General features: G+C 43.6%; 1 protein-coding gene across 5 annotated transcripts in view; it reads right to left on the reverse strand.

Moving 5' to 3' along the window:
• CCPG1 (cell cycle progression 1) overlaps positions 1–18,260 on the reverse strand; it is a 59,049-nt gene that overhangs the window by 30,137 nt on the left and 10,652 nt on the right. For 3 of the 5 annotated variants that reach the window (XM_044979519.1, XM_044979518.1, XM_044979516.1), the window contains exon 2: positions 3,847–3,917. In XM_044979519.1, coding sequence (XP_044835454.1) covers positions 3,847–3,906 — 60 coding nt within the window. In that variant the 5' untranslated portion in view covers positions 3,907–3,917. Of the gene's footprint in view, positions 1–3,846; positions 3,918–13,239; positions 13,365–13,429; positions 13,621–18,260 lie in introns of those variants that run through there. The other 2 variants (XM_044979521.1, XM_044979520.1) reach the window with 2 other exon arrangements.

Here is an 18,260-nt window from a genome sequence, read left to right on the forward strand (position 1 = left end):
TTAAAAAAATAGAGCCCAAGTGAAAATGTTAACTCATCCTGGATCAAGACCAACTCCTATTTTGTAAACAGAGAGTTGGCTATTTTTGCAGCAACAGGTGTGAGATTACAGCAACAGTAATACTTCAAGATCATTCCCCCTCTACTCCCTCCTCCAGGAGTTAAGCAAACAGGTTTGTTTTTGTTTTTAAAGAGTGCTTGTGTTAATCACGAGCTTTAAGAACATTAGAGATCTCAAAAAACATTCACATTAAATACTTTTTGAATAAAGAATAAATCTGTACAATCCTGTAATAAGGTTATTACCAATTTTGAAACCTTTTTAAAACTAAGTAACCTGTTTTTGTAGTTTAGCAACTGTTTTGTGGGGGGTTTTTCTGTTGACTAAAAAAAAGGACCGTGGCGGCAGTCAAGCATCCGCCGAAATGCCGCCGAAATTTGGCGGCATTTCGGTGGATGCTCAACCGCCGCCACGGTCCTTCGTCTGGCACCCGCCAGACAAAAAGGTTGGGGACCACTGATCTAAAGAGACATCTCAGTTAAATAATGCAACCAGGGGACTTTCTGAAAGCTTGCTTCCAACCGCTGAGAATTTTTTTTTTTTTTAACTTTCTAAAGGAAGAGGCTGGACAAGTTTTTCCATGACAAAATCACTGAAGTGTGGTGGGAGGATGCTATAGTGTAGTAGTCCCCGCTATGGCGCCCACTGGGGCATTTATGTGCGCCCGCCTAGTGCCCAGCAGGATAGAGAAGCCACGGCCCTGCACCTGCTGGGGACAGAGAACTCCGGGGATGCAGGCGCCAGTGTTCTCTGTCCCTGGCAGACGCGGGGCTGTGGCTTCTCTCCGGCTTCTCCGGGGCTGCAGACTGCGGGCGCCAGTGTTCTCTGTCCCTGGCAGGCGTGGGGTTGTGGCTTCTCTCTGGCTTCTCCGGGGCTGCAGGCTGTGGGCGCTGGTATTCTCTGTCCCCGGCAGGCGCAGGGCCCGCCTAGTGCCCAGCAGGGGAGAGAAGCCAGGGCCCCACGCCTGCTGGGGACAGAGTACTCCAGGGCTGCGGGCGCCAGTGTTCTCTGTGCTCCCGGCTTCTCTCCGGATTCTCTCTGCATTGCCCAGAACTGGCGCCAAAACAAACAAACAAACAAAAAAAACCACACAAAACAAAACGCTCCGACTCTGCAGAATGGACGGAATGCTGCTCCGTAGCATGTGCTGCCCCAGGCACGTGCTTGCTCCACTGGTACCCAGAGCCGGCCCTATATGTGAGTAATTGTTGGCGCCCGCCACACTCTTCTGAAAACATGAATTTGCTACTGGCCACAAAAAGGCTAGGGACCACTGCTATAGAGGTCCTTAGTATGCTTGAACCTACCTTGAAGCTCCTTCTTAGGCATGAATCTATTCACCGGGTTGTTCCTGACACTAATGAAATATTAGCCCACCAGCTTTTAACCACTGCACAGGAGAGCCTTGTTTTTGCTAGGTGGTGTATAGAGGAATATAACGAACTAGTATATACACTCGATCATAAGCTGGTTCGTTTAGAAGCCGACCCCTCCAAGATGGATAAGTAAAAATGGAAAATTTTTATGACCTGTTCATAAGCCAACCCTATAATTCAGGGGTCAGAAAACTTTGGCTCCCGGGCCATCAGGATAAGCTGCTGGCAGGCTGAGATGGTTTGTTTACCTTGAGTGTCCACAGGCATAGAGGTAAACTTAAGTAAACACAGTGTCCCAGCACGCCAGCTGCTTACCCTGACGGACTGGGACAGCAACTGGTGGGGAAATTTTTTTTGGGGGGGAGAAGCTGGGGGTGGGGTCGGGGGACTAACCCCTGTGACCACTCCCCACATGCCCCCTCCCGTAGCCTGGGACTCCCACACTCTCCCCATTCCATCCCTTCCCACCTTATCTGGGGAGGGCCAGGGGAGGATGTCTCTGGCCTGGCTGGAGCTGCTCTGGCAGGCTGGGCAGCATGGCTGCAGCCTGCTCCGGCGGGCCAGACCGGACAGCACAGTCGCAGCATGTTCTAGTGGGCTGGGCCAGGCGGTGCGGCCACAGCCTGCTCTGGAGGGTGGGGCTGAGCGGCACGGCTGCAGCCTGCCAGCCCCAGAGCTGCAGCTGCTTCAGAGGCTGAGGGGAGAGCAGCGTGGCCAGAAGCGGAGAGACTTTGGCCCCGCCTCTTCCCTTCTGGCTCTGCTGCCTCTCCTTGCTCCCTCTGTTGTGGGGAGGGGCTGTGTCCCACCTCTTCCTCTCTATACCCGTTCATAAGCTGACCCCCTTCTCTGGTGCTTCCCTTTTTTACTAAAAAAATTCAGCTTATGAACGAGTATATACGACAATTTTAAACCACTGAGAAAATACGGTTTAATTTCTGAACATCACTGAACAATGATAACATTGGAGCTCTTTCTTTGCAGAATTTGGAACAACTCATTGCATTCATTTACGCTCAATTCATCTTTGGAAGGTTATCATAGCAACCATACAAGCTAGGAATCTGATTCATTTTTAAAGGAAAGTTTAAATTCTGCAGAAGTTGATGCTATTTAACTTGTGAAATATTCTTATTCACTGTGGGCAAGTAGATTTTTCAAACTCTGCAGATGAAGACAGAAGTAGCCAAGGAATTACCACTGAGAACCAGAAGCATGGATCTGCTTTTTTAACATGAACTTTGTTTGTCCCATAAAGTTATTGCTTCTTTGAACCTCATATCAGAACACATAGGATTTACCTATAGCAGCCTTTTTTCCCCTCAAATTTCCCACCATTGCTATTGTGATGACAACAGTTGTACCTGGGGGCTGTAACAGATGACTCACATGATCTGTGGACTGGGCACAGATGGGGATGCATAACACACACTGACTAATGGGCTGTGTTACCACTGATTCAGCTCTTCTAATAGTAGCAATACAGGAAGTGTTGGTGCAGAAAGAGTGTCAGAGGCCGCTAATGTTTTTCCATCATGTCATCTAGGTATGTTCTGAAGAGGGTTAGACAATACAATGGTTAAAAACAACAGTAGGTACCAGAACCCTGTCTACACGAGCATTCTGACTGTTGATAAACCTCCAGTGGAGCTGAATCAACTCTTACCCAGTATATCTGGAATGCCAAAATACAGAGGACTAATTAGCATGTCCCTATAAAGAGGCGCATCTGACTAAACCCTTGTAAACAGGAACATAAAAGATACTGGTTGACTCAAAGGCCCTTTACCACCACCTTGTTGTCCACTGGATTTTTGGCCTCTTGCCATGGTTTTGCACAGAAAGAGGAAAGGAACCCAAGGCTGGAGATGTGATCAAAAGCCATGGTTGATGAGGCAAGGTTCAAGTTGCTTGGTGTAGTAATATAGACCTTGGAGGAACCACTGCACTGTCCACGTCCCACATTAGGTTTAAGGAGAGTAGAAATACGCTGGCAATGGTAAACAAAAGTGCAGATGACATACAATGTCAATGTTTTTGGGGGAAATGCACCAAAGAGAAAGTGGGACCAAAATGCTACGAATTTCTTAAAGGGACATCAACTTGAAATCTAATCAGCTTTTTGTTTAGTTGGGCTTTTTTGTTGCTGTCGTTGTTTTAAAAGTTAAAAGCTGTATCAGATGCTATACCAACCCCCAAGTGTATCTGCCAAATTCTATAGCTTTGCAATCATATTTTCCTATTTTAAAAAAGTTTCTTTCTCCTCTACATCTGTGTGAAATATCCACACAAATAGGAAATTCACTAATTATAGAAGGGAAAAGGTGCAATGGACTATATAGAATAATGTAAACTGGAAAACAAATGTGACTTAAGTTAACCACGTTTGTTAATATTAATTGAGACTAAGTACCTCATGATTGATGACAGTCCAGCCACCAGATGAATCACTGTCACTGGAATTTTCAGACATTTTCAAAGTAGCTGCAAGTGAAAGTAAATCATGTTAGCATGCAACATACATCGTTATTGTAATTTTTTTCTAAAAATAACAATTAAAAATTTTATCCAGGTTAGAAAAACACAGATCACAGTTATAATACTTCTACAATACTTTACAATTTACAGAATTGGAATAAACTGGAATAAAAAGAGCAGGTCTGTTTTGAAGAAAAAAGTATACTTTTGTATTTCAATATTTAAAACTATATTCTTGTAAAGGTAAGTAAATATTGAGTATATGGACTTTCTATATCAAGACCATGGGCAGTGTTTTTGGCCCTCATGGCTACACACCCCTTTTATCCATCCAAAATGCTCTAAATGTGATGAAAAAACAAAGTGCAATTACATAATATATCCCAAGAATATTTGCTAAAAATAGACAAACAATTAAAGATTAAAGGTAATGCTAAGTCCTTAAGACACCAAGCAACTATAATGAAATCTAATTAAAACCATTACTTGTCATAGCAATTATGGTTCTCTGAGATGACTGCTTATATGAATCCCCAGTGTTTGAAGTCCAGCATGCTCCAAGGAAACAAACTTGGAATCTTTTAGAACAGTGGTTCTCAAATTAGGGCTGCCGCTTGTTCAGGGAAAGCTCCTGGCAGGCCGGGCCGGTTTGTTTATCTGCTGTGTCTGCAGGTTTGGCCGATCGCAGCTCCCAGTGGCCACGGTTCGCCGCTCCAGGCCAATGGGGGCTGCGGGAAGTGGTGGCCAGTAGGTCCCTCGGCCCACACCGCTTCCTGCAGCTCCCATTGGCCTGGAGCGGGGACCCGCAGCCACAGCAGGTAAACAAACCGTCCCAGCCCACCAGGGGCTTTCCCTGAACAAGCGGCAGCCCTAGTTTGAGAACCACTGTTTTAGAAAGTAAGGTCTATTGGAGTTACTTCCACCTCAACCCTCAAAACCAGGATAAAATCATTCTTCAATTCCTTCCAAAGAAGTGGGGAATGTGATGTGGGTATAGGAAGTAGATTGATGAGAACAAAACAATTTAAAGGTGGAATTTAGTTACAATAAACTGTGAATTTATAATTGCTGCTATAAGAGAGGGGTTAAGGAATGATTTTCAGAAAAGTAGATGTATGGTTGCAATTGATGTTTGTTTATTCCCATTTACCAATAAGATCCTGTTTTCTTTGTTGTTAAAATACAATCTAAGTTTCTAAGCACCCAAAGACTAAAAAGAAAACTGTTACAAGTTCTTCATTTTTAGAAAGATCTAATCTACTTAAAAAAGACAAAGTGCATCAAACTTTATAAACAGTGTATATACATTTATCACTTATTAAAAAAAATTCCAAGTAATCGGAAAACTATTGAATCATGCTGCATTAGCCATCCAACAGAAAGGAAGAGTCAGTTTATGGATACCAAGGTTGAATAAAACCTCTACAGAGTGATGATTAAATTAATAACACAAGAAAAGAGAGTTATAACACTTTGGTTCATAAATACGCACTGTTTATCAGAAATTTTGCCAGTTCAAAATATCCCTGATGAGAGTACAAAAGTAGTATCTTGTTTAAACACATTTACTTCACTTATTACTGACCCTGCTGCCTTTATCCCTTTCTATATATTTAACCACATTTAGAATATATGAACTAAACATGAAACAGAACTCTTTTCAAAGATAAATGTCAACGTTACTCCATATGCATAGCTGTAGCTAGGAATTTACAGGGGGGGGGGAATTACCTAATCTAGCTCCCTATTGGGTTTCTTAAGAGTTACATTTGTTCAATCGCTGCAGTCACTGCCAAATTTATTAACAATTATTTTATAACATTCCATTTTCTCATTAAATTATGCTAAAATGTTTAGGGTTTCTACAGAGATATGGTAAAACTCAGAACTGATCAGTGCTAATAGATTAAGAATTCTTAACAATTAATAATTCAGATATCAATTTAGAATACTGAAAAACCAAAATAATTAAATTTTGGTCCATTTTAAAGAAAGGAAATTTACCTAACGCAAAATACATTCATGCTTTCCATATAGATCCAGAAAAATACTAGCCAGTCATTGGCTAACATATTTAGATTACCTAGAGGCCTTATTAAAAAAATCCACTAAAATCAATAGAAAGAGTCTCATTAAAATGAATGCGCTTTGGGGTCAGATACAAGAAGGCTACCAGATTGGATCTAAGTGGATTACTGGTGACTGGATGACTGGATTACTAGTCACTACTCTGGTTTGAAAAAACCTAACACACAACCCCCATTCATTACAGTGAACTAACTCCGCATTTATTGCGAGATCTAGAATCCTCTTTCAAAGTGAAGTAAATTTGCTCCAAATTGAGTTAGTTCGGTTTATTGTTCATGTGCACATAATGCTGCTGTGCATTACTTTGTCAGGCCTCTAATGGCTCTCTCATTGTTTTGCGGGTAACCACCACTGACCTGTTTGTTTAACTCTGTGCCCTTCCTTGGTGTGAAGGTGACTGGATGTCTCCACCCCTGTTTAAAAACTGGCAGGGGGCCAGATTTTGGCCACTGGATTTGATTTGGTGCACTATTATTCAAGAAGCCCTACAACCAGGGCCGGCTCCAGGCACCAGCGCAGCAAGCTGGTGCCTGGGGCAGCCCATGCAAGGGGGCAGCACATCCAGGTCTTCGGTGGCGGGTCCCTCAGTCCCTCTCGGAGGGAAGGACCGGCCGCCGAATTGCCACCGAAGAATGAAGCGGCACGGTAGAGCAGCCGCTGAAGTGCCACCGATTGCGACTTTTTATTTTTTTTGCCGCTTGGGGTGGCAAAAAAGCTGGAGCCAGCCCTGCCTACAACATGATTTGTGCAGCTGCTTGGAGCCATGCTGAGACCCTGGATCTCATCACCATCTAGGGAGACAGGAAGTTCTTGTGGTCAGCCACCGGAATAAAGATCTTTTTGTGGACATAACTAAGCAGATGACTGTGAAGGACCACAACCAGAATGCTGAACAAAACAAGAAAAAGAACAAACAGTTTTACAATCTCTGAGAGGAATTTCCCCAAGACTGGGAAGGAAAGTCAGAAATGCATATGAAAAAAATGCTATCATAATCTCTCTGGAATATGAACAATAACCCACTGTGGGTTTGTCCTACTCTCACAGCCACGGGCCCTGCAGTGGCTAGATCTCAAGGACAGGGCCTTTATCAACATCTCAGCGTCTGGCTAACCTGAATGGGAGAAAATGGAAAACTCAGGATGAAATGTTTGCAGACCACACTGCACAACCCCAAAGAAAAACAAAAATAGCGAAGAGGTGGAGGCGGTATTTGAGGACAGAGAGGAAAAATGATAGGGTGCTCTCCAGAGAGATTATGGGAGTGGCCAGAGACAGCATGGTAATTGCCAGGGACAGTGTTGCCACATCAAAAGACAAGATTGAAAAGGATAGGGAGATGCAGAGGCAACACAAAGCCAGAATGCCCTGGTGCAGCACATGTTGCTGTTAGGGCAGCAGGCAATGCAAAATGCAAAGCGGGACCCAGCCATGTTATGCAACTCCAGGACAACACAGGCTACTGGGAACAACACTAACTCCTCCCTGCTGTATCCCTGCAGCAATTGCTTCCAGAGGCCATTCCCTTCACAAACTCCAAACTCAGGGCAGTGAAAACAGTTGCATCTGACAGTCCACCTCTTGTGAGCCTTCTAACGCCCCTGGTAACTTCAAGCCTCGCCACTCAACTCCAGAAATACAGGAAGTACTACTTCACACCATGCACAGTCAGCTCGTGGAACTCATTACTAGGGGATGTTGTACCCTAAGCTTCTAACTGCCAGAAGCTGGGAATGAACGACAGGGAATGAATCACTCAATAATTGCCCTGTTCTGTTCATTTCCTTTGAAGCATCTGGCATTGGTTACTGTCTGAAGACAGGATACCGGGCTGGATGGACCACTGGTTTGACCCAGTATGGCCATTCTTATGTTTAGAAGGCCCATGAAAAAGAAGTACCAGAGGATAGGCATATACTTGCCTGCGACTTTAAACCACTCCCTGCTTTATGTTCTGCCCTGCATTGCACTGTTTACTTCAATCTTTTTGTTTCACTATTGTTTTAAATAATTCTTTGTAGTTGTTAGATAATAGATTGCTGTTTAATGTATTGTTTAAAAAGAAGATCCCACCGTTGCAGTTAAAGGTTTATTTTTGTTCCATACTGATTATTAAATAACAAAAGCCTTTAAAAATTCATTCATAAGGAGTCACCAATATGTTTTGCACAGAAAATCCTTAAGTTTGAAATAATTCATAGGGTTTTACAAAAGTAGCTAGGCAAAGACAAGGTAAAATAAGGACTGTCCACAATGCCACACTTTCACTGCCCATAAAAAACACTAAACCACTCACAATCCATCACACCCTTCTTCACATGTTAACAGCTGGAGGTACAGCTGCCAATTTTCAGGTCACAGAATAAAATAAAATAAAAACAATAGGCTACTCTGACAATATTGCCTTGGGTGTTTCCATTTTCTACTAAATATCTTGTTGACTGCTTAAACTGCTGAGCAAGTCTCTGCACTTTAGCCTCCCACCCGCTGGTAAGGCTTTTTCCATTACTCTCACAAATACTGTGCAACATGCAATTATAATCTTGGCCATTTTTTTTTCTGCAACTCCCAACCTATTCCACAAACAGAACCATCTTCCTTTCAAATGGCCAAATGCACGCTTGACTGTCATTCTGCAATTACTGAGGTGGTAAACAGTTCCTTCTTTCTGTCCAAACAGCCTATGGATGGCTTCTTTAACCAGAGAAGCAGAGGATAAGCCGGATCTCCTAGGATCTCCACACTGTCAATGTCCATAATCAATCCTCAAGCAAGACGACTGTATCACATACCCACTGCCTGTGTGTCGGTCTGTAACTAGGAACTTCCAGATTTCACTATCCTGTTCCTATCACCACTCGCCACTGGACTTTTGACTTATGCAAATGTTATTTTCCCAAAAACTGGAAGATACCTGTGAGGGACTTCTTTTAAAGTGTGGAGACTGGTGCACAACAGTCACCACACTATCCTTAACAGATAGAGGACTTGAAACCAATGGCATGGACACCATGACGATTGGAGATCCTTTATCTGCTGCAGCCTTCATCCACCTTCACAGCCATTGTAATATTACACAACAGTTTCACCTCCATTGTGCAGTTATCCTCCGTCTGCGCTGCCATTAGGGACTTCTTGGATCACACTTTGTCTGGAACCTTGCCCTTGACCATTCTGCCATGGATAGCCCTAAGAGAGTACATAACTCCAGGCAGCATCGCTCTCAGGGTCATTGAGACACGTAAGCCTCTCCACCACTACAAGGTGGTGATCCATGGAGAGGATCGGGTTGAGCATCTCGGCAGCTGCACCCACGACTGAGCAGTCCTTTTTAGGATCCACTCTGCTCACCCCATATGGGGAGGCGGTTAGAAAAGGTACCATAAAAATAGTCTTGCCTCTGTTTTTTCCGGCTGGATAGCCGCATCCAACAGGATCACCACCTCAGCGGTTGAAAATGTAAGAAACTTTTCAAATTTGGAACGTATGTACCCTGATGGACAACTCAAACAGCAACCGACCAGAGCAACGTACAGCCATTACTGCTCGTGAACTGAGTCGGTTTAACATCGATATTGCTGCTTAGTCTGAAACTAGAAGAGCTGATGAAGGACAACTGCGGGAGGAGAAAGAAGGATACACCTACTTCTGGAAGGGAAAAATCTATAGATAAACCCTGATTACATGGAGTGGGCTTTGCTATAAAGAACAAGCTCGTAAGGTACCTCTCTGAGGTACCAGCTGGCATCAATGAGCGGTTTATGACACTCCAATTGAGGCTCCAAAAATCAACAGGCAACTATTGTGAGAGCCTATACACCAACACTGGATGCCGATGAGAATGTAAAGGATGATTTTTATTCTCAGTTGGAAACCATTTTATCGGAGACCCCTACAGAAGACAAGATCATCCTTCTGGGGGATTTCAATGCACGTGTTGGGCGAGACTCAGACCTGTGGAAAGGAACAATTGGGAAAGAAGGAATTGGCAAAAGCAATTCAAATGAAATTCTGCTCCTGACCAAGTGTGCTGAACATGAACTTACTATTACAAACAGTCTTTTCTGACAAAAGGAAAAGTTCAAAACATCTTGGAGACACCCATAGTCAAAGCACTGGCATCTTCTCGACTATGTCATAGTTCGTGCCCGAAATCATAGTGACGTACTTCTCACAAGAGCAATGACAAGTGCTGATGACTGTTGAACTGATCATCGCCTTATTCAATCCACAATGAAAATTAAGATCGCTCCCAAATGGAGGCTGCAAAAGAAGGTCAGGCGCAAGTTGAAGGTTCAAGATTTGAAGGACCCTATTAAGCGTGATCACTTCCAAGCAGTATTAGAAGAAAAGCTCCCATCAGAGTTTCCGGAATAAATTGAGGAACACTGGAGCCAGTTGAAAGCAGTAATCATCAATTCCTGTGAGGAAACCATAGCCTACCACACCAGAAAACATCAGGACTGATTTGACGAGAATGATGCAGAAATTGAGCAACTCATCAATGAGAAGAGAATGGTATTTTGTTTTTGGCAGAACAACATAAATTATAATATAAAAAGAGAAGCCCATGCCGAGGCGAGAGCGGAATTCCAACATAAAGCTAGAGAACTCAAGAACAAATGGTGGCCTGGGAAAGCGCAAGTACTCCAACATCTCGCGGATATCCATAATACATGTGGTTTCTTTAGTGCCATCAAGGCTATTTATGGGCCAATTTGCCATGGTCTGAATCCTCTTCGCTTTAAGGATGGAACCACACTTCTGAAGGACAACAAAGCCATCAATTCTTGCTGGAAAAACATTTTGAAAATCTCCTTAACCGTAATTCTACGGTTGCAGATGAAATCTTTGAGCAAATCCCTCAATGACCATTTAGGGATGAGCTCAGAGACCCTCCCAATTTGTATGAGGTACACAATGTCACCAAGCAGAACAACAACAAGGCAGCAGGTCTAGATGGGATCCCCACTGAAATCTTTAAAGATGGTGGACCAGAGCTAATTTGGCAGCTTTACCTGCTTATCCTTAAAATCTGGATAAAGGAGGAGATACCCAGTGAAATGGGGGATGCCCTGACTGTCACCCTCTACAAGAAAGGGGATAAAGTAGACTGTGGAAATTATCATGGTATCTCCCTCCTAGCCACTGCAGGCAAAGTTCTGGTGCGGATCCTTGCAACCCGCCTTCTGCCCCTGTCAGAAGACATTTTACCAAAGTCACAAAGTGGTTTCCGACCACGTTGTGGAACTGTGGATATGATCGTCACAGCATAGTAGCTGCAAGAAAAGTGTCAAGGGCAAAACCAACCACTGTACATGGCTTTTATTGATCTAACTAAAGCCTATGATTCAGTGAATCGCTGTGCCCTCTGGATTGTACTTTCCAAGACTGATGTATTTATCAGGACATCCAATGTCCTAAAATTGCTTCATGACAACATGAAAGTGAATGTTCTGAGCAGCAGTGGCTCCCAGAGTGACCCTTTCAAAGTACAAACAGGAGTCACACAGAGCTGTATCATCGCTCCAACCATGTTTGAGGTTTTTATTGATGTCATTCTTTACCTAATTGCGGGGAAGTTTACAGATGGCATTGAAATAATTTACAGAATGGACGGAAAGCTGTTCAGGCTTAGCAGACGGAAAGTCAAGAGTAAGATCTTCACAACATCTATTGTGGAACTTCGGTATGCTGTTGACAATGCAATCTTTGCTCACTCTGAGAAAGATCTTCAAAGTATCTTGAATGTGTTTGTCAACGCTTACGCATGTCTGGTTTCACTTTTAATATCAAGAAGTCTAAAGTGCTCTATCAGCCCTCTCCAAAAGAGGTATTACATGCCCTATCTATCAAAATCAATGGAGGGGCACTGGAGAATGGCGATCATTTCCTCTATCTTGGAAGTCATCTTTCATCCAAGGCAGATACTGATGCAGAAATTCAACACTGCCTGAGCTGTGCCAGTGTAGCTTTTTCTCATTTATGGAACAGAGTTTTTGAAGATCACGACATTCGAACAGACACCAAGCTTCTTGTTTATCAAGTCGTTATTCTCCCAACACTATAGTATGAGTCTGAAATTTGGACAACATATAGACACCACTTGAAAGTCCTTGAGTGGCACCATCAACGCTGCCTTCATAAGATTCTGAAGATCAAATGGAAAGACAGGCGCATGAACATTAGTGTTCTGGAAGAGGCAAAGACCACCAGTATCGAGGCAATGATCATCCGTCAGCAATTCCGCTGGACTGGTCACACTGTCCGGATGCCAGACCATCGCCTCCCAAAACAGGTCCTGTTCTCTCAGCTGAAAGAAGGGCACCATAACGGGAGTGGACAACGGAAGCATTATAAGGACTTGCTGAAGGACAGCCTAAAAAAGTGTAATATTGACACTGACACTTGGGAGATACTTGCCCAGGATCGCTTAAAATGGAGTGAAGTACTACGTGATGGTCCCCTGCATTCTGAACTTGCTCGCCAACAAGCTGAAGAGGACAAGAGGCTCAGGAGGAAGGAGAGACTGGCTTCCAGTCATGGTCAACAGCCTCCCGCTGAGCCTGAAAACATCTGCCCTCATTGTAATAGAACCTGTGGTTCAAGGATTGACCTTATTAGCTCCCTGAGGATGCATAACTCCCATGGAAGATTAATTGGTTGGCTATGGAGTGGTAACATTCAGGTGTGGTCAGCTTCCAGATGGCACTGGCAACCCACTTCTCCACAGGTATGGATCACCAGCTGCGTACTCCTCAGTTAGTTCAGCCCATAAAAAAGGTTGCCTTCCCCACCCTGTAATCTCTCACCACAGTTGGTCATCCCAGAGCCGCAGAATGTTGTTTTTTCCCCACTAATCTATGCTAGTTTCCCAAACCTCAAAATAGCACTGCAGTGTGAAGCTGCTCCAAGATCCACTCTTCTACTATCAATTGTTCCTTTTTCCCTTGTCCTCATCCCACTTCCTCCCACACTGAAACTGCTGGTGGAGGAGCTACTGCCATCACCACATCATCTGTTTGACAGTGCAGTGGACGGAATCAAAGCCAAATTTATCTGCTTTGAGGAGGTGCAATACAGCCCAAGCAGCCTCTACATATTTGCAGTTGCCAGAGTAGCAACATGGAGCACTGTCGGATCCATGCTGGCACTAGTCGAAAATGGCACTAGTCTACCCAGACAGGAAAAATGGAGCAAAGGCAATGAAAATATCGGATTTTAAAAAATTTGAACCCACCTGGCTTCTGCTATATATCCCGGGATATACACTATTCAGCAGAAAAGCAACAGATTCCAGGATGTCCAACCAAGAATACCATGTGTTTAGTACACAGCCAGCTGCTGCCATGCGTACACACAATAAGAACTGAAAGACAGCAGATGACCTATATGCATGCTATTATTTTGTCTTGGATATTATGAGTTACCTGATGTACATCAAAAAGCTGCAGATTAACTCCACAGCACAGACAAGCCCTTATGGGCCTGGACAAATAAACTTTAGTCAATAGTGAGATCCTATTCTCTGATGCCACGTCTTTCAGATGTGGTTGGTGGTCTCCTTCAAACCTTCTCCCTCTACACTTAATCTTTTTCCTCTTTGAGTGGCCAGGCAGGAAAAATTTTCTTTTTTACACTGTGCAGTGTGTTGTTATACCAAACAATGCATGACCACATGGCAACAATTGCTGTTCAGGATTCTGATGAGATCATAATACATGTGTGTTGTATCATCAGCTCATTTAGATGCAATTATATAAAACTAACAGTCATCTTTTGGGTGACGGTGACTTTCAACATCAGCACTTGCAGGGAGTGCACTTGCATGTCTTTGACAATTTTCTTAGCTAAAATCGAATAAACAACACAGGTGATCTCAGATACCCAAGTCTGAGGCTTCGTATCCAAGACCACATCAAAGAAGGAAATATATATTTTTGTATTAATATTACAATTAATATTACTATACATTTCAAATCTCAAGTTTGTTTTTTCCCCACAATAAGCCCCTCATTATCAGCAGAACACATTAAATGCATACCTTACTTCAAGATTGTAGCTTAAAAGGGCCCTCAAATAGTTGAAATATTGTAAGACTGGTTTCTTCACAGTAATTTCCCCTGTATTCAGCTGTCCATAATGTATTAGAGTAGCAAATTTAAAGATGCTAGCTCAAAAAGTAAAACATTTTAGATACATGTTACTGCAAGATTTTCTCAATACATGGACAGCACAGCTGCTCCATCAAGTATCTGAACCAAAACTATGCTGGTGGATTTAGAAAAATGGAGCGGAAAAGATGGGAGAGAAAGGAGAACAGGTAAAGAGGGAGCAATTAGAGAATGAGAGGACAGAAGGAAGAGGCACTATAAGAAAATTAGACCAGTTGAGTGACTTTCTGGAAATCCTCTGTCTTGCAATGTAGGAAGCCTGAGTTAGTGTCTCAATCCTGGTCTTTCACTCCTGAAACATGGGCTAGGAAAGCTGTGGTGACCACTTGCTAATCATGGGTGTGGGAGGCAATGCCTTGTATAATTCTACAGCAACCCACCACCATAAATGGTCTCCAGTCTTCCTGGGCTAGAAGGACTATAGCTACAAGATGTAGTCCTGTAAAGTGGAAATCTAAGAGTTCCAAAAGCTTAAAAAATGGAGGATGGGGGGGAACCTTACAGCTTCCAAGAGAAGACTTATAGGAAATAAAACAATGTCACGGTCTGACAGAAAATGGAGATTCCAATTCTTCTATCATCTAAGATCCAGATGTGCCTAGTTGTGGGAGGAATAGTCATCACAGCTAATGTTTACCCATTGTCCTGGCCACGCAGAAAGACAGACAAGATGCAAAGTATGTGGTTTACTTAGGCTGCAATGTTATTAACTCATCTGGGAACTATCTAACAATAAATTACAGTGCAGGTTATCACTCCTTTCTTAATTGCTTCTACCTGTTTGAAGAATGCCATCAGCCCACCCCACTCCAAACCTGATCCCATCACCAGGACCCCCACCACCCTTCCCCATATGACAATTAAGGGGACTAGGGAAAAAGGGTTCTCTCCTAGCTGTACCACAAATTAAGAGCCCCAACCTCCATTCCTCAGCTTATTTAGAGGATGCCTTCCCCTCCCTAAACTACCTCCTACTCCAGTTTATCAGGGAATCATGCCACCTATGGAACGAATAACTGCTCATGACACCTGTGCTGATCCCAGTGAAGGAGGGCTCTGGCTGGAGGAATACGTGTTTATAGATCTCACCTTCCCCAGCTGCACAAGGGCCCAGTGGCCTCCCTGAGCCTTTTCCAGTCAGCCCCTAGCCCAGGTGATATCACCCTGTCTCTCCACCCTCAGGGATGGAGGACCCTGAAGGGGGCCATGACCCCTTTCTTCCCGCTGACCAAAGTCTCCCCCATCATTCAAGAGTGCAGGGAGCACATTAGAACACCAAGAAAAAGCTGTGCTCAAGCATGCATAATAAAAACATTTTACATGTTAATCTGTCATACTAACATCCTCTCAAAACAGAAAAAGAGCCACCCAGGGGTTGTGCAAATCCAGTAGCATTGTGATCAGATGTGCAGGGACACAGCACCACTCAAGTTTGGCCCAGCTGCCCCTCTGTCATGATCCAGGGGCACCCAGGCCAAGCATGAGTGGCATTGTGACCCCTTGTGCCAAGCTGAAACGCCCCAAGTGGAGAGCTGGGCCCAGCCCCATGGGACAGGAACCACTGCGATGGGCTCACTCTCCAACAACCCCCACAAAGCCTCCCTTCAGTCGTAATTTTTTTTGAGGGGGGAAGCACAGTTTCAGATTTTGCCCTCGGCACCCAAACACCTGTGTGCAGCCCTGAACTTAAAAGAAAGAAGTTAAATTCAAGAACAAAATTAACTAACAAATACCAAAACTTGCTTTTATTAAAATCTCTTAATACTTAAGACTCTAAGATTTGATTTTATTTTTTAATTCTGTTCCATCATAGTCTTTTGGACAATACAGGTTATAATAGCTATTACTGATTTCCTTGTCTTGCAGTGATCATAAGGGGTACCTAATTTATATACTTTGAAAATGAAATCCACAAAAGATGCATAGTAAGGGAAGTTATAGTACAAGTGGACTGACTTAGATGAACCATGTAAGGGTGAAAGAGTACATTCAGGGCTTGTCTACACTACCAGGTTTTGTTGACAAAACTTATGTCAACACACAAAATTCAACAAAACAAAAATTGCCAAAGGGTGTTCACACTTGCTCCCTCTGTCGACAGACCATGTCCACATTGGGGACACTATCATCGGCAGGGTGAGCAATGCACCGTGGGTATGTATCCCACAGTGCAGTGTTGTGGGAAGGAAGAGCTGATCGCTGCGCATCTTGGGATTCTCTCCAATTCTCTCACAGTCCCCTCAGCTGCGGAGAGCAGCATCATGAGCAGCTCTGTGAGCTCCCGGTGCTGAGGAATGGCAAAGCAGCACAGTAGTCTGTCTCCCTCTCCCTGCGGCAGCAGTCTGCCTGCTGCTGTGTTCCTAGTGCAGGGCAGAACAGGAGCATTCCAATGATTTGCTCTTTGTTTGTTCCCCAAACAGAGCAGCACACAGATAGTTCCCGGAGCTTTGAAAGGGGAGGGGTGCATGCCAAAACACTGAGCAGAGCAATCAGGGCAGGCATAGTGGGATACTGGCGGAAGCCAGTTCTGTCGACAAAACAATCAGTAGTGTCTACATTGGCTCTTTGTCGACAATAAAGAGAGGGGAAAAGACAAAAGTCCAGGGGTGGATAACCTGAGCCTGAGAAGGAGCCAGAATTTACCAATTGTACATTGCCAAAGAGCCACAGTAACACATCAGCAGCCCCACAATCAGCTCTCCCCCCACCCCACTCCCAGCGCCTCCCGCCCATCAGCAGCCCTGCCAATCAGCGCCTCCCCCTCCCTCCCTGCACCTCCAGATCAGCTGTTTCATGGCGTGCAGGAGGCTAGGATGGGGGGGAAGGGGAGGAATGAGGACATAGCAGGCTCAGGGGAGGGGGCAGGAAGGGGTGGAGTGGGGGCAGGGCCTGTGGCAGAGCCAGGGGTTGAACAGTGAGCACCCCCTGGCACACTGGAAAGTTGGAGCCTGTAGCTCCAGCACCGGAGTCGGTGCCTATACAAGGAGCCGCATATTAACTTCTGAAGAGCCGCATGTGGCTCCAGAACCACAGTTTGGCCACCCCTGCAAAAGTCTCTCATGGGGTGGAAGTTTTTTGTTGCCAAAACTGGGCATTTTTCGCAACAGAAGTCCCATTGTAGTGTGTATGCTCTTCCTGTTTTGTTGCCAAAAGGCAGTTTTTGGTGACAAAACTTGCCAGTGTAGACAAGCCCTCAGTCTCCACAGACCATTAAACATTTGATTTCCCTGCTGGGACTGCCTGTGAAGTGGATACCCAGCAATTACAAAGCAAACTGAAACAACTTATTTCATACAGACCAAAGAGCCAGCCATTAACTATTCTGTCACTATTTGTTTTCCTGAGTTAGATTGCAAGTGGTTACAGAGGTTAAAAGCCACAGATCCTATTTTTAATCAAATGACTTTACCAGTATCACACAGTTAACTATGTCTTCTAAATCTAACTTCAAAGTAGCAAACTTTTTAAATACCATAAATTGGTCACATTATTTTTTATATTATTCTCAAACTAAACTAAAATCATGTAGATTGCTAAATGAATAGATTCTGCAAACAGTATGCATATTTACAATGATCTTCAAAACAAGTAAAATATTGTAGCAATTAAAAAAAGATATCTAAAAGAACAAAAATCTTTACACAGGAATAATATAACAATGCAATCAGATGTACATACTGAAACCCTACACAACAAATCATTTAATATCCATCAAATTAAAATTAAAATATATCCACAACACACAAACACCGAGTTACTCATACCACTGCATTATAAATAACTTGATCAGCAGACATGACTGAATGCACATTATTGCAAGAACAAATTTAACAAAAATATCTAGAAACCATATGTAAATCTGAGGTCATAGATTATACACCAGTACTTAAACTTGACACAAGTTCTCTGAATATTAAAAAACAAGACAGACAAAAACAGGAAGTTAGCACAGGAAGAACAGCTAGTCTTCTCTCCCAGATATATGCCTCAGGTCATGTTAACATATTAAAAGAAATTCATTAAAAAATTAAGTAAACAATTTGAAGTTGTGTTCCAATATCTGTAATAAGGGAAGTAACTGGAGTTC

This window comes from Mauremys mutica, chromosome 11 (genome assembly GCF_020497125.1).
Source record: "Mauremys mutica isolate MM-2020 ecotype Southern chromosome 11, ASM2049712v1, whole genome shotgun sequence".
Classification (NCBI taxonomy): Eukaryota; Metazoa; Chordata; order Testudines; family Geoemydidae; genus Mauremys; species Mauremys mutica.